At 40.1% G+C, this 24,546-nt stretch overlaps 1 protein-coding gene across 2 annotated transcripts in view; it reads left to right on the forward strand.

The window, feature by feature from the left end:
- Positions 1-24,546, forward strand: part of EPHA4 (EPH receptor A4) — a 138,042-nt gene that overhangs the window by 39,975 nt on the left and 73,521 nt on the right. For both annotated transcript variants that reach the window (XM_014843255.3, XM_014843256.3), the window contains exon 4: positions 23,022-23,177. In XM_014843255.3, the coding sequence (XP_014698741.3) occupies positions 23,022-23,177 (156 nt within the window). The remainder of the gene's footprint in view (positions 1-23,021; positions 23,178-24,546) is intronic.

Raw genomic sequence — 24,546 nt, forward strand, 5'->3', positions numbered from 1 at the left:
GGGAGGGGAGGGGAAACGGAGAGTAGCTGGGTGGGGGTGGGGCCTGAGAAAGATTTATAAACACCTTTGATATGTGAAAGAATTTCTTTGTCTCTGCTCATGAGCCTCAGAAATTGAGGGAATGTGAAAAGAAGGGGTTTGCAGGGCGGCATGGTGAGTTCTGGAGCCAGAATGCATCCGTCTAAACCCTGCCCCACCCATTACTCAGCTACGTGCCGGGCAAGTCACTTCATCTTTTTGTGCTTCAATGTCTTCTTGGGTAAAACGGTAGTAATAGTGTCTACCTCAGGGGGCTGTTGTTGGATAAATGTAAGCCATTTATATCTTTAGGATTGCTCTATGCCAACTTTGTGCTGAATCCTTACGAAGGATTTGAGAGGGTGATCCTGAGAAAGACTCTGAACATACGTGAGTGTTGAGCAGACCCATGTGGACCTCCCTTCTTGGGGCTGGGGCCATGATACTGGGCTGTAATGCTTAGGTGTGAATGAGGGTGGACTGTCAGGGTTTCACCTCCGGCCGCAACCCTTCTGTCCTTTGGGACTGAGTCATTGTCCTAAATCTGGAGATTGTGAAAGTCTGTCCATGGCGTCTTTTGAGAAATATGTCTGTTCCTTTCAGTTACCTCTTCCTAGGGTCATAGTTTTGTATTGCTCCTTTTCTGTTCCTTTCCTCTCAGTGTTTTCCAAGGAGAGACTGGGCAGGTGGGCGTGTGCACATGGACGTTAATCAGAGACACTCACCACTGAAGAATAGAACATGCTTATTTATAGGAATCTTCTGAACCAAGAGAAGATGGGGAATGTTGAATTTACCTGATTTCCACCCCATTCTAGTTTATTCTCTTGTGTTGTTCTGAGACAAATCAGTAGACTGGGACTTTAATCCTTTTTCTCATTTTAAACACGTGCGTGTGTGTTTGTGTGTGTGTTGCGTGAATTTTTCTTGACTCTGGATCCTCTATTCCCTGAGCACATAGACGAAAGATAGAAGCTTTTGAGGCATGCATGGTTCTGGAACTATACGACCTTGGTTCAAATACTGACCTTGAAACTTGTTAGCCATGGGCACTCACGCAGTTGCTTAACTCTACATGCCTCAGTTTCCTTAGTTTAAAACAGAGATAATGTGTTTCCTTATTCATAAGATCATGTTAAGGATTTAGTAAGATTGTGTATGCAAAGTGCTGAGCCATAATCATTCAATAAACAGTAGTTATAATTATTTTTAGAATGTGGCAAACCTCAATTTGACTCCCACTTTACCCATTTAACTAGTTGGAACATTTAACTAGCTGAACCACCATTTTCTCATCTAGAAAATAAAATGGGAAAAACAGTATCTACTTCTGAGTCCTAAAGAGGATCACGGACTGTGTCTAGTGCTGTGGGACCACAGTGCACAAGATTACTCATGGGTTTCTTCCTTGTCCACTCCTAGCTTCTTTTCTTGGCAACGTTTCTTTCAGGGAATCTCAATTTCAGGAAGAGACACTTGCATACAGAGGATGTAGGCTCCCAGTTTCTATTTCCTGGAAGGGACCTCGGCGCAGCCTGGTGGCAGTATATTTTGAGAGCTGTGCCAAATACTTTGTGGACCATTTCTTGTGATTCCTCAGATAATGTTGATTCTGTTCGAGGACACCACAGCTGAGAGTTAAGTCACACTTCTCACTAAGTGGCAGCTCCATCATTCCGTTCAAGCCTGTCTGACTTCTGCTTGTGTGCCTAGCCACAGAGCCGCTCTGCCTCCGCTGAGCCAACGTGGGTAAGACGTGAGCCTGAGCATCCGCGCTGCCGGAACTGATGGCGCTAAATAAAGGCCATATGCCTGTTCCCCGTTATCTTGTTTCGCTGAAAGGTAATTTAGGAAGCCTAGGATGGCTTGTTTTCTTTCACAGCTCTAATATCCAGACCAGGAGTCAGAAAATTAACCTTTTAACTTAATATATGCGTTGTACATTGAGTCTACCGCCTGTTTTCATCCGCCTAAATGGTAAGTTTCACGCAGCATAATGGATGTCCTCTCTGAGTACACATTGCAGGGGCCGATGGCTTGCAGCTGCTCTGCCTTGAGGCCATTGTGAATGCCAGGTTACTTGACAGATTAGTCTAGTTTACATCATCAATTTTTATCACATTCTTTTATGAAATAAAAATTTCTATCATGGGCATGGAATTTGGTGAGTATTGAAAATAGTAAGCTCTTTCAGAAGGCTATAAAAATTACATATTTATAGACTTAGGAAGTCTGCTCCCCCTTTTTTTCTCTCTTAGCATTTATCCCAGGTAAAAATAGGACAATTTGGGGAACTTAAAGAGTTATAAAAAATATGATCATTATTTGAAAAACTTCATTTTAAATCTCTGAGTTGGGGAAGCACATACCTTAATTATGAGCATATTTGTTTTAATTCATTGGCAATAGCCATCAAATATGATCCAATCCAATCTGGGTTTTGGATGGTAATAAACATCTGTCATGTGGCAGCTCTTCCACAGTTGTGTTTAGTAATCTGAACTGACACTTGAGATGTTGAAAGCATTGAGAAATCCAAGTACAACTTTCTTATATGTTGTATCTTCCCGGCGTAAGTAAAGCCATTGAGATATATTTAAAATTTATGTAAATGGTTAAGCATTTGGGAAATTCTGAAAGGTCACTATGTAGGACTGGACTTACCTTGTCTTTTCTAGTTGGCTTTTTTATTTGACACAGGCTTCATTAGGAAATGACAGCTGTACTTCCCAGGGAGCATTCATCCTCATATGATAGTGATTATAAGGTTATATAACTTGGTGGGTCATACTGAATTATAGACATACTGAGATTTAACATGGACTAACCATTGCTCTGTATTCCCATTCTCATTTTAGCAAAAATACCTACAAATCAGGCAAACACTGGAGGAATAATAATTAAGCTTAGCACTTGCCTTGTTGACTGTATGTCGTGATTATTGTTTGTCAAGTTTTGTTTTCTTTCTTTCATCCAGAAGCCCAACATTAAAGTGAACTCAGGCAGAATCTGATGGGCTTAATACTTATCTATTGTAGAGGACCGGTGCTGAGGAGTGAGATTAGCACCTGGCAGGAGCCCGCACACCAGAGTGGCTGGAAGCCTTTGCTCTGGAGCCGTTCTCTCTGCACCTGATCTCCAGTCCGCCACTTAATAAACATTTCTTTGCCCTCTGCAAGTCAAACATTGTTTGGGTGCCTGTTTTCTCAATTGAAATACGTCTTCTTATTTTTTATCTTCCCTTCAAAACACTTCTAACCACCTGGCATTTTCTATATATTTGGTTTTTGGTTTCTCTTTGCTCCCCCTTCCCTTACAAATCTAACAAAAGTTTGATTTATCCCTAGCACCCAGAACACTGACTCACACACACTAGGTGCTCAAAAATATTTGTTGTGGAAATTAATCAATTAATAATAGCCCCTACTTCTTAGAGTTGTTGGGAGAATCAGTTAAAAATAATAGACGTGCACATAGAAAAGCTCAATAACTCCTTGCTGTTCATATTACCCAAGCTATCTGCCAGGTTCTCAAATTCTAGGTGGTAACAGTTTTAAAAAAATTAACAATTAAAATTTTTTTATTGTTATCACCTTCAATTTATGGCAAGGGATAATGGCTTTTGAGTTAAGATATTGGGAACATGATTGAAATCTCAGAAGGTAAATCTGAAAATGGGACACAAGTAAATGAAGTGTGGCAGAGACCCTGCTGGACCCATGTTCTGGAGTGGTGTTTATTGATGTGTAATAATGAGCTTTGTTGTAACGACAATCTATTGTCTTTATATAATTTCTAGATCAGTCATTACATAGGTATTGTTAGCCAACTTTTTCATTCATTTTGATTTATTGACTGAACCAATCCAACAGCTTAGCTTCCACCCACACGGCTCCCCTGGTGCTGTTCTCAACCATTACAGACCCCTTTGACATTGACTACCCAGGTCTCTTCTTAGCCCTCATCCTTTTTGATACCCTCCTTGACTGTTTGAAATTCTGATCTCCTTTGGCTTTCTTCGTGTGCTCTCCTGGTTCTTCCATGATGAATAGAGCATTTGATCTGTGGCGTTGGACACTGAAATTCTCAGGTGCCTATCATGCACAGTGAGCATAACTAGCAATGCCCACGTCAAGAGCAAATGGTGAGGATTAAGTGAACTCACATGTTTAAAGTGCCTTACCTACTTCCTGGTGGTGGTCAGTAAATGCTAGATCCCTTCTTACTCTGTTCTTCTATCTATCCTGCTTTTTAAATTTATTTTTCTCCAATTCCTTTTGAAATATGGTACATCTTGTGCGGCATAATGGCTTTTTGGTCAATGATGGACTGCATATATGATGGTGGTCCCATAACATTAGTACCGTATAGCCTAGGTGTGTAGGCTATATGTGTATAGCCGTATAGGTGTGTATACCATCTAGGTTTGTATAAGTACACTCTATGATGTTTGCACGACAACGAAATCATCAATGAGACATTTCTCAGAACATATCCTGTTGTTATGTGATGTGTGACTCTATTTGCAAGACTCTTTCCCTGAGCATTTTTTTAATCTACAGCTCATCTCCTCCTGTGACTCTTGTTTTCCAGATCTCTGTCTCTGGTCCTGCTGACCTCTAGACTTGTATTTCCAGTTGCTTCCTGAACATCTCAACTCAGACATCTCAGACTCAATGACTGCCTAACCGGCCTCGCGCCCCTCCTTCCAAAACTGACTCCCCTTCCTCCAGTCCCTCCGTTGGTTATAGTATCTCTACTCTCTCAGGCATTTGGTCGGGAAACCTTAAGGCCAGTTTCAGTTCCACTTTTGAATATCCTGCAACATCTAATCAGAAGTGAGATACTACTGGTGGTTTGGTCGTGGATAGAGCTTTTTTCCTTTCCTCATCAGGGGCAAGTTTGGAGGTAAAGTTGGCTGCTTGAAGTCAGGCCAAGCAATGGCTACTTGACTGACATTCACAATTGTAGATCACAGTCCGAGGGGTTGAAAATAGGGACGCGTTAACACTGTATGGACCAGGATAGACCTTGCCGTATATGGAATAACCAGTCTCTCACAATCTCTTTCTAATACATGCAGATGCTACTATGGTTAATAAAATGCAAATAGATTTTAAGGAGTTATCAAATGTGTAATTGCCTTTTGCCATTGTATAATTTTTCAAATAATGCACACTGAAAGTGCAGCTGTCAAAGGGGGTTTCGTCAAAATGCCATGATGTCATATTATGAAACCTGGATTTCAAGGATGATTGAGTTTCTTTCATTTGTTCAGAGTCACCAACGCATAGGAAAACAAATTCAGATTATATGAGCTTTCAGAATAAGATTTTTAGGGAGGGAAATTGGAGTTGAAAATCTTGAAATATTTGACTAGTAAGTTTTGAGCTCCCGCTTCTACATCTGTTATATTCAAGATAAGATAATAGACGGAGTGTGTGTGTGTGTGTGTGCGCGTGTCTCTAGGGTGAGTCTTGTCCTCTGGGTTTACCAGTTGCTTGCTGGATAATAAGAGAAATAAATACGTGTGCAAATAAGCATAAAGGTCTATATGCTGTGTACACAAAAATAAGTTTGAGTTCTGATTCCTGAATGTAGTAATGCTTGATAGAAGAGGTGGTAGTTGATTTTAGGCTTTGAAGAAGGGTTAAAATTTTATTATTCTGAAGTGACTGAGAACATGTCAACAATCCAAGTGAGAACAAATGGTACAGTCTAGTTTGACGAAGTGTAGGATATTTGAGGGAGAAATTGCGGCTGAATATGGGGCCCTTGAATTTCTCTACTCCTCTGTTTGAATTTTATGATATACACGACGGGGACCCTTGAAAGATGTTAAGCACAGGCGTGGCACAATCAACATGAACGTTATGTTTTCCTTATTATACAAAATAGGCATTTAAAAATTAACCTTAAATCAAGGTCATGACCAGTAAAGGTAGTGGGAGCAGAAACAAGAGGAAAGGAGAGAGACAGAGAAACTACAGAGGAATAAAAAAGATCTTGGTCCAAGAGATAGAAAGAGCATGGCTGGAGCTCTAGGTTGTGTTGGAGGTAACCTACTTTTGTTTATTTGGGCTGTGAGTTTAGAAAGTTATGTTTGTCTTACATTTGAAGGCCTAATTTTGTTGTCCTACCACTACGCACAAGTTTTTTAATGTTCCTTTATTCTTAAACCCTGAGAGGCTCCCTTACTAGGGGATGGTTAGGTGCAGGATTAACTTTCAGTGGCAATGCCAGCAGCATTAATGCCACCTGGGACCAGAGTCTCTATGTAGGATGTCTTCGTAGGTGGAGCAAAAGAAAGAAGTTCTGTTGGGTTAGCCTGGAGATCTGAAGGAAAAGAAATGAGTTTTCTTGAGTCTGTTGTCCTTTCTTCTCCACCTCTCTCTTTTCCTCAGATTCTTGTTTTAAATCACCATCTGCTTTCCATCTCACAGTGCATTGGGATTAATGTCAGCCCTGTTGTCTGTGACTCAAGGTCTGAAACACCCCTTTTCAGAAACTGTGTATCATTTAATGTACGATGAGGAAATGTGGGTTTCCTTTGTGGCCATAGGACCCTAGTCATCTCAGTATTCTAGCACTCTCAAACCATGGATCGTTTTGTTATATTTCACCGTCTTTAATGCTTTTTTAAAAAATTCAAAACCACATTTATAGGCACCCTAGCAATTACATTGCACTGTTTTGTTTAAAACTTGCACCCACTTGCTCAGTAAAGGAACACTTGCCAAGAGAATTGTATGTGGGAGGGTGTGACTAATTTAGCAAAAGGACTTATCTCTTATCCTATCTGCCTGAGCTCTCAAGGCTGCCTTTGATATGGCTTATTTTTTCTCCCACCAGCCCCGCTCCCTCCAACCTTTACTGCTCTCTTTCCTCTCCAAATTATTCATGTCTAAATGTTTTAGCTTTTCAAAACGAATCTGCTCTCTAGATTCAGTTTCTGTTGGGTGATCTGAACCATGGGTTTCCTACTCCTTTGACAGGTACTTACAAACAAGAGCATTAAAATTCTGCCTCTCTACTCTGCCCGCCCTTTAAGCATTATCAGCAGGCCTTCTTGTCTGCCTGCGTTAGGATTGTCCTATTTCCCTTTTGGCAACTTTGAGCAGAGCCTGTAATGTTGTGAGGCTGTTTGAAGGGAAATCCAAGTTCCAATAGCCAAGAAACTTAGGAACAGGAAAGTGAACCGGAAATGATCTTTGTAAAGCTTGGTTCACAGCCAAAGATGGTCTGAGTTGCCTCCTGTGTCCAGAGTTCTAGAGATGGTCATCAAGGTTTAGGTGGTAAATGTCAACATTCATTCATCTATTTGTTTAGCCTGCAAATATGTCATGAGTGGCTACCATTACAAGATACTATATGAATAGTTTGAGCTGTAATATCCATTGGTTTCCTAGGCTTTATTGTATGAGCTCACCATATATTCACTCAATATTAGGGATTTCATAGTAAACAAGATAGGCACGTTTGCTGCTGCTGTTGAGCTAAGAATGTGTTCTACAGGGGGAGATGGACAATAAACCTCTAAACACACAGTTCGTTGCTGAATTACAGTTGTGCAGAAGGAGGGGGTAAAGAGAGTCTAAGAGAGACTTCCTCCCAGCCAGTACAGGCGTCAGGGAAGTTTCCTCATTTCTTACAAGCTGGAGATGAGGACCATTTTGCACTGGAGGCTAAGGATTCAGCTCTCTGACCACAGGGGCTATCAGGAAAAAGGGGCATGAATGAGACCAGATCTGAAAAATCTACTTTCATTTTTCGGTTTTCTTGGAAACCAGCTAGCTATGTGCAGTTTCCCAATTAGGTCAAAGTTGGCTCTGTGAGGAAAGAGAGAAGATCTCACTTGAAGAACAACACTGCCCACACCAACAGCTACCTAATGTCAACTGGAAACCTAAGAACTCTTCATTTACTTATGTTGCTGTTGACAAGTTCTTGTCAGCTTTGTTCTGGTTTGAATCACACTCAGGAATCTGGCCCTCCACAGGCTCCTTGGAGTCAGTGGGTGCTGTCATGCAGCTGCTATCAAGGTGTGGCCCACTGTAAGTGGTCAGAACCTGGGGCCTGGGTACCAGCCTCTTAAAAGCATAACAAATGCAGGAGGTGCTCTGTAATTAGTGGTGGAAGTGATGGCCCAGTCTACTCAGGTAGATCTAGACATGACTCATTTAGAAGGACGGAGCCAAGGGGAAAATCAAAATTTTCCCTTTATGTCACTTGTTTGGTATCTTAAGTCCACTTAAAGGAACATCTTGTGACCATGGGGAAGAACAAAGTTAATCCCGTCTGTCACTTACTTGGAACCCAACCACTGATCCCAGCTCCACTGCCTCCACCCTGGTCCAGGTGACCATCATCTCTCCCTGGACTCTCTCATCAGCCTTCTAACTGGTGGCCCTGCTTCTCTGTTAGTACTTATACCATCCGTGTTCCATCAGCAGCCAAAAAAAGATGGTTTGAAAAATCTCTAGCCGATCACATTGCCATACTGAGAATAAAATCTGAACTGTTGACTGAGTTTAGGTCCTATAATGTGGACCCTGCTGGCCTCTTTGAGCTCAATCTTGGCATTGCTCTTGAAGCATTCCCTAGAGACAGCACAATTCTTTCTGTCCTCTAAGACATGCTAACCTCAGGGCCTTTGCAACGTTCTCTTTTCTCTGGAATGCTTTTCCCACGTAAATCTTCACCTTTGCTGGCCCTTTCTTAGCTCAGGGCCCAACTCATGTATCACCTATAAAAGGCTTTTCCTGAGTACCTGCTGTAAGTCCCTTCCCCGAGCCCCTTCGCCATCATATCCCCAATCTCTTTCCCATCACCAGTTTTGTTCTGTTAAATTACATCCCCGCCACTGAGCGTGTGCTCTTTGAAAGCACAGACCTTGTCAGTCATCCGCTCCTTGTGCCACACATATGTAGGTGCTCAGCAACATGTCTGGAATGAGTGAACCTTGACTCCATAGAGAAAAGACATTTCTTTCCTTCGTTTTCTTTTCTGATTTTAATAAGTGACAAAAAGAGCGTAGGAACACTCTGAAATCTCCGCTAAGACAAGTAAGAGAAATTTTGATAAAGAATTTGAAGTCACTAATTTATTGGGGAAAAAAAGTTGTTTGTGTAAGCCCATAATTCAGGCCCTTGCTCGTGGCTCCACAGCTGGTAAGTGGCAGAGCTTAGATCCTGAGTTCCATGGATGAGCGCACACCAGGCCTGGAAAGGAAGATAAACACACTGGATTAATCTGCTGAAGAGCCTTTGAACCAAATAGTAAATGATGTTTGCACTTATTAAAACATCTTTGGCTATTTCAGAATCATTGAGTCTATCAGATCATAGGACGGGCTTAGACATAGAATTTTAGAAGTTTAAAAAGACATCTTATAAATTATTTAGTCTGGTGTCCTCAGAGCAAACTGAAGACCCAAGACTGTAAGTTGGTAAATACTGGGACTGAAATCCAGGTCCACTCCTCATAGAGCCTGGCGTCCTGACAGTCCTCTGGTCTGGATTCACTTCCTGCACTTGGAGGTACGCGTGGAATGGACTCTTGGTTGTGTTATTGACATAGCAAGTGTAACCTTGACGTAGCCTTGAGGAAAAAAGCTTCATTTTGCTCTTGGAGGTGATCATCCACCTGCCAAATTTTTTTAATGCCATTTTTTGGGGGGAAGGAGGATTTACGACTTCATCATTTTTTTTTTCCTTCAAATCCTAGCCTCTTTCAGAATGATCATGCCTCAGGGCTAGGAAAAAAAGTATCCTATTCTCATAAATAAAACGCATGTTTTCTCATGATCTCAGCTTTCCAGGCACAAAAGTGATCTACTTTTGATGGCTGATTGGAAGGACTTTTTAATGATTTTCAACTGCTTTGTGATATATAGAAAGGAAGAGTAATTAGTAAAGAGCTCAGACCGTTTTCCTAAATCCAGTTAGGCTGTATCTTGTAAATAGACTCCTAGAAAAAGTTTGCAATTTCCTATGAGGTTTATAGTGATTTTTGAAGGTTGGTCCAGAGGTTTGTTTTGGATAAGTAAAGATTTGTTTACATCTGAGGTGAATTTAGGTTATGTTAGTGGTATGCGAATCTTTTGTATGTGATAATAAGCCGGATTTGTTCACCTGTTTTCTCTAAAGGGATTGGCTCTCACTTCCATCTCATCCACACGTTACAAAAGGGAGTTCTTCCACTTTTTCTTCCTTTGTGACCCAACACTGTGGGAACATGTCAGCAACACGGTCTTGTTTTTGTTTTTATTAATACCAATTTTCATCATGATTGCTCACGTTCGGTATTTGAGAATGAGATACAGACAAAATGAGCAGATTGTGACTTGATATTTCCCCTGGCATCCCTGTTTGTCATTTATAATTTATACCTGGAAAAGATTTACTGACCTAACTGATAATCCTTCCCAACAAAAGATAAACACGCTTATAAGTCATCAGTGTAAGTCAGATGCACTTGAAAGGGACAAAGAATTCACCTGCAAGCGCTTTTGGCATCTTGCCCTTTCTCATGAATTCAAACTGATGACAGAGAAAGCTGAGGCTGCCAAAGCAGTATCCGCAGGAGAACCTCCCAGAGCCCCTGAGGGTGGGACCAGCCCAGCCGCCACACTGTAGGGAGGATCTAGAGACTGGCCCTTTGTGTGTTGCAAGAGGAGATCAAGTGGAAGAAGGAAATTGTCCTAGTGCTGTGGAGTTCAGATCTGTGAGTGGCCATCTCCGCTCACTTCCCTTGTGTCCATGTGTCCTGTAGGATGTTCACAGGTACGCCCTAACAAGTTTCTAGGTCATCCTTGGCAAGGGGGGTGCAGGTGTTGCGTATTCCTGCTAGCAACACGAATGGATTTCTTGGAACAACGATCTGTCAACCCAGTGCCTTCAGAATGCATTAAATAAATGATCAAATCCCCCCCACCGCTTGCAGAAGTGTTAACTGAGTCACTGGGAGAGGGTGAGTTGATACCAGCCCTATTTTGCATAATAGCACAGTCATCAATGTTATCTCAAGTGTTTGGTTTGCCAGTTCTTGTTCTGATCTCTCAGATTGCATCTACACTGCACCAAAAACAGACAGGGCAAATTCCCCATAAATTTCTTTCAGTCTAGACTAGGACTCTTCAGGGACCTCCTCGGGAATTTTTATTTTGTTCTCCTCAGACATAGGCAGTGTTGGAATAGTCAAATATATAATATTACGTGCTGGCAGATAGTTACATAAAATCATTAATCCATTACATGCAATAGGAAAAAACACATGTTTAACCTGATCATATCAGTTAAACATAAATCACTTTTTTTATCATGAGTACTCAGAATGTTAAAATTTTCTTTCAAAAAATTCTCAAAGCCGCAATAAGTCAAAAGGTACACAGTGGAGAGACCCATGACCAAAAACCTCGGCAGAGAATTGTAATGCATTGCTAATAATCGTAACTTTGGGGAAGTCAGATTTTTAAAGGTTCTTTATTTTTCTTTTCTTATTCTTTTTTTTAATATCCTCAGGCTCCATCAACATAACAAAAAAGGAAGAGGGGGCACTGAACAGTTATAACTACAGTCATTTCAGCCACATAAATCATGATTTGTGACAACTCAGGCTGTAAAGTCGTTTGGATGACAATGACTAGCAACGCTGCCAGAGTTAATCAAATAATTATTTAACACGTGTTTCTCTTGATCTGGCCCTGACTTCAGGACATATTTCATTCTTCCTCAGTCTTCTTTACAATCCTTACTTTTAAATGGAGAAACTGAGCAAGTATAGGATGTACGTAGAGTTAACGAGACAACCTCCAAGAGGGCTGTGGATCTCCCTAAAAGAGGATCTTTGTCTAAATCAGCTTGGTAAACACCCAAAGTGCCCACCACAGTGATTTGCTCCTGGTTGGCAATCACTAACTGTTACTTTAACTTCTGGGTGGAACCAGCTTCCTGGCTTCCTGGCCAAACTCTTTCTTCCAGAACGTTCCACTCAGGGGTCACCTATTCTTTCAGATACCGTTTTTCTACTCAATTCCTTCTATAAGCAGATAGTCTTGGATTAGGTGCATAGGAAAGTCCCCGCAAAAGGCTGCAGACACCTCTGCCAAAGAGCACTCCTTAAGATGGGAGAGTGAGCAATGGTCTGCTCTCTTCCTGAAGGCAACAGCTTCACATTTCTCAGCCTCGTAGTACTTAGTATGTGCTCAATAAACCCTTGCGATCATTATTATTACTACTATTATTATGTAAAGCCTTCATGAATATTTGCTAAAATGTGAATGGCTGAATGAATGAATGAATGAATGCACATACCTCCTAATGGATGAACCCTTTACATAATGATGCTGAGCGCAGAAACTCAAGTATTAAATTCAGATGCGGTGCTGTGAGGCATGGAGGAAGAAAAGAACAGCTAGCTGCTTCCTTTATTTAGTGCTCCAACCTGTTATTTGTCATCAGTGGTTGTGTCATGAACCACCAGTCTTGATGTACCCCAAATATCAAAGGGTGAAGAAGACAATAGAAACTCATGAAAAACCCTGCCTCTCTCTGAAATGTCAGGGGTAATCAAGTTCAATGCTAATGGTTGCAGATTTGCCTGCCAGGCTGTGATGGATGGACCATCCACTGTGAGGATTGATAGTTGATATGGCAGCATTTACTGAAATCTTTGAAAAGTATTTATGTATATTTTCAGTAATTTTATATTCAAATTCAAGTCAGGGAGTAGGGGTTTTTAAAAACATGATTAAACACTTTTGGCATTTAGCTCATATTAAAGTATTTGTTTTTATTGTTTTTTTCTTTGTATTGTGGTCATTTATGATTTTTTTAGCTTATATTTGTTTTCTTTCCTAATATAAACTTTAACATATTAGAAAAGCAGATAAGGTTAAATTGTGTGACCACCTTAAAAACATTATTATAAGTCATTCAATTAAGTTCTGCTCAATCTACTCGAATTGATATCTTCAATAGGATCAATAAGTTGAAAAAAAATCAAACTAACATTTTTTAATTTCAAAGTTTACCAACGAAAGTCATGGTTCTTGATATGTGAAATTCAGGCATAAGATAAAGGGAAAAAATACCCACAAAATTTGTAGAACTGTGGGGATTAGATTGTTTCCTTGAATTAAGTGTTTTTCAAGGCAATATTGACGTCCATGATTTGTTGTTTTATATAGCAAATTTTTAACGTCCTAAGTGGGAGAATAAGAACAATAGAACAGGACTAAGGAATCTTTATTTCACAAACTACAGATTTTTAAAAAATTATTGTGATTACAGTTTGGTGTGCTGCCTACTCTTTTAAAGTTGTCACCCCTTACTGTTTTAAAATAACTTATTTGCTTCTAACAGTGTTCTGCTTGTGGTTCATTACAAGTCCGTATTCACTCCCATCTTAGAGAAAATTGCGATGAACGAACTAAGTTCAAGTTTCCAGCTACACTGCGGTGAAATCTGGTAACAACGTCTGGGCTTTAGGTCAGAAAGGATTATGTCTTTTTCAGAAATGCTGAAGCTGTTCCCTTGTCCTATCAGGCAAGTCACTTACATCTAAATTTGGAAGCCTAATTGCCTTTGTTGAGCTCTTAAAAATTCTCCCATGAGAGAGAACCCCAGGCCTACTGGCCAAAGATGGGAGGCACAGAGATTGGAGCTAACAACCTTCATTACCATCAGTACTTTTATGCGTGTACGGGGAGGGCCGCTTTCAAACAGAGTTTCTGACAGTGGAATTAGGCCTTGTCAATATGCTGAGTCCACTAATTAATTTGCTTCTCTTCCCTGTTTAGTTGAACTTTGTCTACTTTGGAACTTCTCCCGTTCAAGTTGACTCCCTCCAAACTCACCCAAGAGAAATAGCTCCTCAAATAATTAGATTGTCTGTTTTCAAGGCAAGCAGGGAAAAGAATAAGTTCTTTCTCCATTGCATTCGTTTTGTTTGTGTTCAATGATTTTTATGGAGTTAATTTAAATTTAGCAGGTTTTATGTGAACTTGCTTCTAGAGGATTTACTGCATATTATGTGAAAACCGTCTACATCTGACATTTTAGAATTACCCACCTATTTATGGGATTAAACTACATTCTCTTCTTGAAAGAGCAAGTCAATTTTTGGCATAGACTTTTCTGTCATTTTTTTCTTTGTCTGTTTTTGTGAAAGCTAGCTCCAAAGCAAGAGTGGGAACAATGGGAGGAGATAGAGTGTAGAGAAGAGGATAGAATTGGGGCTTGCTGAAGGAGATTGTCTGGATCATAAACTATTGGTGGAAAGAAGAAAACCTCAAAAACTCAACCCCATAATTTATTTAACTTAAAAAATGGGTTGGCATATATTTTTTAACAAAAATAAATGTGTTACCTGATACCTATCTTCCCTATGGTCAACTAAATAAGCTGCAGATGCTATGAGCCAGCATTCAACCCAAGATTTTCTCTATCATGGTAACAGAGGAAATAAAATAATAATAGTTAAGTTAGCTCATGGTGTTTTATAAATTATATCCAGTTCTATTCAAAAACAAAACAAAAACTTGAGTTTTTTTTTAATGTGTGGATTATCCACACCCTCATCTCTTGCGGCCAGCTGCATCACAGCGTAGTAATAACAAGTTATCCTTTTCGTAAGTAGTTAATACAGGCCAAGTGCTGCGCTTCATCCTCACGTGTGCTATCTTATTTAATCATCACATCAGCCCTGCAGAACAGAAAATTGTGAAACAGTTTGTGCTATTTCACACATCTAGTAAATGTCAGGGCTAGGAACCAAATTCAGGTCTGTCTGACGCTGGACCTTTTTCATTATGCTCCTCTGCTAACCCTGCTATAAATTATTACGCAGTGTAAAAAGAAATCCGACAGTGAGTGTGATAAATGTTAGATAAAAAAATAAACAGAGATTTGTTTCTAGGCTTTTTTTTTTTACTTTTGTCATTCTTTACTTTTCCTTACATTCTTGCAGTTGTTGATTATGAAATATCTCTGTCCTAAATATCTTAACTTTTCTAAGTGGATGTCCAGGAGATTTCTTTATAAACTTGCTTAAGGTAGCCGAAATGAAATATTTCAGTTTTATCTGAATCTTTTGTCCCCACCATCTCCCCTAAAGCCATTTCAAAACAATATCCTGAGGATACTGAAGCCTGAAAGTGACCGGCCCCAGGTCAGAGCATATAAAATAGCTCCGGACATCTTTTATGCGTTAGTCAGCTGTTTATTAGAGGAAGCATATCTTGGCAAGAATGGAATAAACTTGATTTTCTAGTTTTACAGTTGTCTTTTGGAAAATATTTTCTCCAGAGTGCATCAAAGGTCCCCAGATAATTGTTTTAGTATTTGATAATTTTTGAAAACCTGGTTTTACCATCATGAACTTAGTACCATGTAGATGACAGAAAAAGTGTTTTCAAATCAAATAAATAAGAATTATTTGTGTCGTATAATAGTTGTGAATCATAGTAGCAAAAGACAGCAGTGGTCATGCATAGTATTGCTATCAGAAGACATCTACTTATTTGAGACAGTGCCCGTTTAGCAAGTTTCCTTTAAGCTTAGTAATTAAACTTCACCTTGACAGAGTTTTGCGTGCTTTGTCTCTGCCCTTTTTCTTTTGGATTAATCCGTGTTTATAAGCACGTTCTACGACAGGATCTGTTCTACGATGTTAGGGGTTATTACACAGTGTAATGACATTGGTTTGAAGAATAACAGATTTTATGAGGAAGTCATTCATTCTTTATATTTCAAAAATTCCAAATTTCCAGCATACTCCCTACCAACTCTAAAAGTAATTACTCTTCCCCTGATAATAATTAGGCCTAGCTTTAATTTCCTCTGGGATTTGGGTATCAGAAAAAGGATGAGAGGGTTTTACCTAATTTTTTATTTTTTTTTTTAAGATTGGCACCTGGGCTAACAACTGTTGCCAATTTTATCTCCCCAACCCCCCCTCCCCCCCCCCGTACATAGTTGTATATCTTAGTTGCAGGTCCTTCTAGTTGTCGGATGTGGGACGCCGCCTCAACGTGGCCTGACGGGCAGTGCCATGTCCGTGCCCAGGATCCGAACCCTGGGCCGCCGCAATGGAGCGCGCAAACTTAACCACTTGACCACGGAGCCGGCCCCACCTAATTTGAGATGAATTGCAGTTTGATGTTTTTACTTACAGATGGGTCTGTTTGCTCTTGGGCAGTGGTTCTCAAAGTATGCTGCCTGGGACCAACAGCATTGTCATCAACCTTGGAAATTTGTAAGAAATGCAAATTCTCAGGCCCCATGAGACAATCATAAACTTGGATTCGGCCTCAGCAATTGGTCTTTCAACAAGTCCTCCAAGTCATTCTGATGGATGCTAAAGCTGGAGAATGACAGCTACTGAGAATAGAAGCTTGGCATCCTAGCTGAATTTGGATCCAGGTCATCTTCACGCTAATGGCTCTTTAGCCAACTAATGTCCTGAGCTGGAGCTTAGGCCGCTGAAGAATGACCAAAGAGATCAGTTATATCTTTCAAAGCAGTTGAATACTTCTGTCAATGCACATTCTTGAGTTGGGGTTGAGAGTAAACCCATCTCCGCTGGCTGAAAGTTAAGGCAGCATTCATCCACATGAGTCACAAATGCATTTTGAATGCTGTTTTACTTGTTTCAAGATCTTAGTAGCTCAGAAACCAAAAATCAGTGTCGATCTTTTATTTATGTTATGGGTGAAAACAATTCCGTCTCAGAAATCGCAGGAAGGAAAACCCCTACAACAATGTAAAGTTAAAATTAACCATAATGTATAATTGGGGAAATTGAAGTGCCTAAGAGAAATCGCCCCCAAAATGGAGGAGGAATATCCCCCAAATCAGGACACATCCTTTAATCAGGGAAATTAACTTAAATGTGGATTTACTTGGAGTAGTACTGAGTCAAATAGGTTTTCCAGTAAGATGGTTGATGGAAAGTTTATTCTTTTGCAGAATGGTAAGAAGGTACTCTTTATTAAACTTTGTCATTCAAAGCTCTGAGAGACGTTGCAGAGTAACAGTGATCAAGCATTGAACCTTGAATTCCAGACTTGATCCTGGAATGCTCCAGAAGCAACTATGGGCAAGTCATTCATCTCGAAAATGAATACGTTGGACTGGATCCTAGTGTCCGCACAGTATCCTCTGAACCAGGCCTGCCACCTGCTTTCGTATGATTTGAGACCTAAGAATGTTTGTTATAGACAACATTTGCAATCGATTTAAATAAGCGGGAACACTTCTTTGAACCTCACCTAAGTGAAAAGTTCTCTCTCCAGATAAGAATTTTATTCTTCTCATTGGTAAATCTGCATTACAAAAAACATAATTATTAGTATTATAGTTTAAATTCCATCAATAAAAAAATTTGTAGAAATTTGTCAATTCTATCCTGTTATGTAAGTACCTTCTGAATATCTTTGGTCTTCCTCTTGGCCTGCAACGCCTATATTATTTACTATCTGGCTCTTTATAGAAGTGTTTGCCAACTCCTGGACTAGATGATTTTTAAGGTCCCTTCAAAAGCCCAATTTTCAATTATTATTGACACATATCAGTAAAACCAGTTGTAGAATGCAGATGAGTTGGACAGTGTGGATTTGCCGGTGTTTGCCCACGTTTTGCTATTTGGGAGTGGAATAGAGTCAGATGGGCCCAAAAGCAGAGCCCCATTTCCCAGTAACAACTGTCCATCTTCAATTCACCCTGTAGATTTCAAAAGCAAGAGAAGAGGTTCATAAGCATAGGCATTCAAGCCACACTACTTGGGTTAGAAAACCACCCCTGCCTTGGGCAAATGTTTAACCTCTCTGCCTCAGTTTTCCCATCTGTACTATGGGGAATCTATTTGATTATGTTCACAGCTTCCCCAAATATGGCTGGGGCTTGTACGTTTTTATAAAAACCTCAAAGCAGAAACCTTCTTTGACGGATTGTCTTCCTTTCCCATCCACTTTTCTTAAATTATTTATATAATGACTAGTTTAGCAAGTAAACAGTCAGAGAGCTAGTTTGATAACGGCCTTTCCATGACGTTGATATTTCTAAAACAGATTCCTAAGCATACTGAATATACTATGTAGGCAGTACACAGAAATCAGAATTCCCCATAGAACCCGTTTGGATGTGAGTCCCTAATATCATGCCCACATGATGAGGTTGGAGAGACCTGTAGGCTTCTCAGAGCCAAATGTTCCCTGGGGACCAGTTTGTTAAAGTGTTCAAATTCCCCCAAGAGAGCTTTGACCCTCAGAAGACTCCATATTAAAATGCAAATTTGGTACCTAGAAAGGTAATTTTTAACTCATTAATGTCTATTTGTTAGTACTTTAGCTCAAATTAGGTTTTTCAAATTAACTAGCTGGCTGAAAGTGGCATTTAATAGAAGTGAATCAGATTCCCTGAGCTGGGCTCAGGGTGAGTTTTGATAAAAGGTCCTTGGGTCATTATGGTACGTCTCCCACTACTGTCAGCACCCAACATTTGCAAGAGTGCCTGTGCACCCGCGTGTGCGCACACACATGAACACACACACACAGAGGCTTAATACTCCAGACTCAAGAGTAGCATTGTCCAATAGGAATATAGTGCAAGCCACATAGATAATTTTATGTTTTTTAGTATCCACGTTAAAAAAGGTAAAATGAAAAGAGTGAAATTAAATGATATATTTTATTTAACTCACATATCCAAAATATTATTGCTTCAATATATAATCGATATAAAGATTATTAACAACACAATTTTCCCTTTTTGGGGGTACCTAATCTTTAAAATCGAGTGTGAATTTTACTCTTGGACAATCTGTCTCAATTTGGACCAGTCGCGTCTCAAGTGCTCAGAAGCCGCAGATGGCGAGTGGTTACGTTATTAATCAGTGCAGCTTTGAAGGGCCTCAAGCTGGAAAGTGAGTTGCAGATAGTGAAGTGGGGCTGATGCAAAGTGCGCCAGCAGTGGGATGGGCTGGGAGGATAAATGGAAGTTGGGACCGCCCTCTCTCCCCACTGCTGGATTATATCAACGTCACATTTTTGCTGAAGGTCAATCTTAACCTTTTATAACTACATAAAATCTTTTAGGAGAACGTGAGCTGGAGTTCGATGCTGACTCCCACTTAACTATGTGACCTTGGGCAAGTTACTTAAAACCCTCAGTTTCTTCATTTGCAAAACAAGAATAATAATGCCTCAAGCTCACAGGATGGTGAAGATTAAATGAAATAATGGGAGTCAACACCATAAATGCTCAATGAATGCTTGACATGTCATCACAATTGCTATTATTATTAAATATTTTTACAAACTGAATTACTTTCAAATGAACTATAAAGACAATCAGGTACTATCGATCTTTGTATATTTCTCCAAAAAGGAGAAAAATGACGTTGACAATCTATACAGGATATTTTTAAAGAGGAGGTTTAACCAGCTCCTTAAATTGGGCATTACACCCTCGTGTAAATCATCTATACACCAAGAAATCCTGAAGATAGTACATTACCTAAAAATTTTTTTGTTTCTGTTTTTAACCAAAAGTGATTATGCAAGTATTCTACAAAGAAACTTTACAGAAAACTCTCTCCTGAAATGTAACTTCATTATGATAGTGGGTAAGCCAATGAAAGAAAAGAGGTTTTTCTTTTTACTCCTTGTGCTCATTTATCTTCTTCTTTTATTTAAAGTCAGCAGAAAGAACTAATTAAGGCAAAGCTAAAAGAAACGAATTCAAAGTTTGCATTGCACGCATGAACTAATCTTCCCACAGTGGCATATTTGAAAGGCCACATAAGGAGCTCCTTGATACTGTACCCCATCTAATGAACCTTCACCAGAAGGGGGACGGGGGAAGATATCTCTTGAGTGTGCACTTTGGTTCTCTGCAAACTGACTCACCAAGTCATTACCACCCAAAAATACAGTGTAACAGTTCTTTGAAAGAGAACGATGGAAAATCACGACACACGTCAAGGCTTGCTTTACCAAATACACCTTGCACGGGGATTTTGTTCAGAATGAAAGATGTGGTGAAAATTTTAAGATGCAAATAAGTGGTGCATAAATGTGGGATGTACTTACACATTCATGCACCAAATGCTGGAAGGCTGTGAGCCACGCAGAGTGAAGAAATATACTGAACCATCCATTTAGTAGGTCATTCTGAATGTAGCCAGCAAAATGGCTGTGTGCATGAAAAATTACTACTATATTTTGAGAGATCCTTTCTAAGAATCCTGAAATATTAATAACATGGTCTTAATGTAGTTGAAGACACAAGAACGTGTTAAGGGTAGCCAGGGTTGCCGAGAATAACACAATGATAATTTTGTATTTTCTGCTTGTGCTCGTAAAAGCAAGAGGAAAAGAGAGTGAAAATAGTCAGTGTGTTTAAGAACAACAGGCTTTATTTTCCAAATAGGTATAAAACTCTGTATTCTCCAAACGACTTCATATGTACTTATTCTTGGTAACATATTAAAACGAGCTTCAAGGAAAAGTAGAAAAAATATCAAGTGGCAAATTCATTTTCCCCCTTAAATTATCATATACACATGGTATGATATCATGTATATGATATCAAATATATCATATCATATTGTATCATATCATCACATTTATCATATCATATACATGTATCATGTCATAGACATTGCCTTAAATTATCATATACAAATAATTTTTGAACTTTAAGAAATTCAAGACACCTTCCAATTTGATTTTTGTGAACTATGAATTTAATTTTTTAACTAGAAGTAGTCTCGTTAGGGTAGAAGTTGAGGAGAGAGCAATGCCCTTTTTTTCTTACAAGCTTTTGAATGCGCACCGTTTTCATATTGCAATGTATCGGTTATAGGCCAGTTTTTGTTGTCCGTCTTCTACTTGCGCTGTGAGATTTTAGATTTTGATGGCTGATTAAATGGAGGTGCACAAGGATCCATCATGGACCATGGAGTGTTTTCCTCCAACATTTGGATGGGAAAAAATAAAACCAGTTCGTGCCTTCCTGGCAGTACTAGCTCCGAGTGACCAGGTTAACACAAGTTGCCTTTGTTGACTGTGACTGACTGAGTGACAGGTGGGACCCAGTGGGTTTTTGTCCCCGTTTGGCCCTTATTGTGTTTGATGTGGGAAGGACAAGCTGGAGCCCCAGTGCTTCTTCCTGCCAAAGCCAGGGTTTCTGATTTTAATGGAAACCCTTGGGCCATTTTAAGCATGACCAAAAAGCACCTTGCATGTTGAACCTTATCTAATTATGTGATGTGTGTAAACTTGAGACAGATAAATCTCAGTCATTGGAGCAACTTGTTTTTCTAAGACGAAAGCAAATAAGGGAGAGATTGATCTCCGAGCGCTTTTATTGTCGGTGTTCCACACATCATAAAGTTTTGGCTCGTTAAAGGAAATTCCATAAACAACTTTAGTTAAGAATAGTGAAGTTACTGTGTGCCTTTCTGGAGCTTCTGCTAAACTCCCTTTCCGCTTGCTATTACAAGAGCATGATTAAGAAAATGCCAACAGGATGTGCAAGAGGGAGGAACAGACTTCCACTGGAAGCCATACGGATGCTTAATGGATGAGTAACAGCAGAGGGATTGTGGCCATATCTTTTTAGAGAATCAAGCAGTTTTGTGGGTATTTTTTAAGTTACTCAGTTGAGTAAGACCTGCTGGGTTGCTGGCATGGTTGGTCTCTTGGTGGTCAGGCTGATGGGTCTTTCTCTCAGCTGATATTTTTGGTACTACGGAAACATCTCAAGGATGTGATAAATGGAGAGAATTAAGAATGAATCATACTGGAAAGATTGTGGATAACCGTCACTTTTTTTTTATACCTCTGGTCTTATGAACTAACTTTATTTTTAATGACCTTGTCACTGTGGGTTTAATACTGATGGTGTTGGTCAATTTTTATTTCAGGTTGAGACAGATTTGGGAGGTGATCGTGAAGGGCGTAGGGGAGAAAAAAGGCGGAGCAAGGCCCTATTAATTATTTTTTATTATGAGGTTTCAAAGAATTATGGAGTTTTTCCACATTAGTACAAGCAGTCCTCAGTGTCAGCGTGGTGTTTGTAAAGATGAAGTCATGGAAAGCAGGTCAGGTGTATAAAGAACTATATGGCCCATGTTCTCTGTACCAGCCACTTGTGGGGGGGACGTATGCAAAAGGAGGGAGGGAGGTGTTGAAAAAATGGAGAGAGCAAAAATCAGGAAGGTTTTATTAATTTGAAAATAAACACCAAGTATCAGTTAATCTAAAAAAAAAATCTTAGCGTAATATGTTCCAGAATCTACAGTTGGTAGTTTATAGTACTTTCCCCTGAAATTGTGACTACATCTTACCAATTCTTTTCTTTTATGTTATGGTCGCTTTTGTTGGTCTTCTCCTGGTTGTCTCTGTAGCTGTAATTAGGAAATAATCACCAACCAAGTTTTGGTTAGCACTTGGATAGACTTCCAATTGCTTGGTTCAAGACCACGCTCTCAGATTCCAAGCATGTGGCCAAGAGTCCAGGCTTTGGGGGCCCAACACTTGAGGTCAAAGCTGGTCCCTGACATTTACCAGATGCGTGGTCTGGTACCAACAGTTTACTGCTCAAAGCTGGTATTCCTCATTTCCAAGGTAAGGCTAATAAGGGTGCCTATGGAAAAGGAGGAAAAGGTTGCCTAAGGATTAAACAACATCGTGAACCTAAGCAGGGTATCTGGCATGGAGGAAGGACTGAATAAATTTCAGCTGTGATTTTATTGATACCACTGGTTTTAAGAAAATTTTTTCCATAGGGCTTTTTGCCATCTGACTAGGATTGTTAATCACCCTTAAAAAGTGACTGTCATCAATTAATGTTTTTGGTTGCTTTACCTATATCTCAAGCCAGGTGATCACTGGTGATTAGCAAAAATGTCCCCCTTCGTCTAAATCAAAGAGTTGACATTTTGCTTTGTTATATTAGTGGTGGTTTATATTGGTTTGTTTGTCTTCTTTCTTTTAGCCTGCAAAATTGGATATTACAAGGCTCTCTCCACGGATGCCACCTGTGCCAAGTGCCCACCCCACAGCTACTCCGTCTGGGAAGGAGCCACATCGTGCACCTGTGACCGAGGCTTTTTCAGAGCCGACAATGATGCTGCCTCTATGCCCTGCACCCGTAAGTTGTCTGCTTGTCTCTCGTTTCTTTGATGTCAACAGCTTTCCTTACCACCTAGCAGGGCGCTGCCAGGTCTTCCCCCAGGATAACCATGCGGGGGGTAAATTAGATCAAACACATATCTTTTCTCAACCATAGAAGGGGAAATGCTTTTGAAAAGAAAGGCTCTTTCTTCCTGTTCTGGTTGCCTTCAAACTGCACAGCTGCCAACAGACCACTTTGTGGAGCAGAGACTGAGCATTCAGGGTTGTCTGACAGTGTAATTAGAGCTCAGATTGGAATTTATAAATGGCTTTCCCGTTTCCTCGAGGACTCTTGGGGAAGCTTGACAGCTGCGGGGAGAGAGGTATAGGACAGAGTTCCGAGGTTGGGATCCCGTGTAGGCAAGTAGTTTCAGTTCTGTGCACTGATGTCATAGCTGGCGTGGTCATTATCTGCCTTCCTTCTTTCATCATAGTTTTGTATTCATAACGTTTAGGCCTAGATCCTAATAAATGCTTGTTTAATGATAGACACTCAATAAATGCTGGGTTAATGAATGGATGCAGTTGGCACCTTAGTATGCAGGGGAGTAGAGAAATCTTTACTCACACTTTGCATGGGCAGTGCTCCTAGGTGTTGCCATTCCTTTCATGTACACTCTGGGCTCCGGAGACTCTGACATGGCTGTGACCTTGATTAGAAGAGGGAGTGGTGGGCCCAGGTATTCCCCCTGTGTTTCCGTTGGGTGAGTCTGTGTATGGAGGGGCAGAGTCTAGTGGCCAGGGACACAGGCTTGCCACACGTGTTGGCTTGTTTCTCAGCCCACCATTTAGTAAGTGAGTGACTGTTAGCTTCTTATGTCTCAGTCTCCTTATCTGTGGAATGGAGTTAATAACATGACCTGCCTCGTGGTTGTTGGTATTCAATACCCTCATGTTGCTTTCATACTATATAAAATGCATAAAAGGATGCTACTGGAGATATTTTAACTTCTACTGTCATTAGGACCATTATCATTTTGTTTTCTAACTACTGTTAACTTCATCTTGGCTGACCTAGAGCCAACATCTCTGCAAATAGAAGTATTTTCTGGTTTGGGGGCCATTGGGCCAACTCTGAGACCATTGTCAAGCCCAGTCAAGTACCGCCTTTAAAAGGAGTGGGAGAGAGATTTCGGGTCCATCCCAAATTTGTACTGAAATGGTTATACCCTTCAGAGTTTCTTTCATAAACAGAGATAATAAAAATAATAATAATAACAATAAGCATTTTATAATCATACCCAGGTAATGTATTAGGCACTTTTGATAAACCTTATCACAGGGCTCATATTATAACGAGTCTATAAGGCAGTCCTTATCAGAGATGTTAAGGAACATGCCCAAGA

The sequence above is a fragment of the Equus asinus genome, chromosome 19 (genome assembly GCF_041296235.1).
Source record: "Equus asinus isolate D_3611 breed Donkey chromosome 19, EquAss-T2T_v2, whole genome shotgun sequence".
NCBI lineage: Eukaryota > Metazoa > Chordata > Mammalia > Perissodactyla > Equidae > Equus > Equus asinus.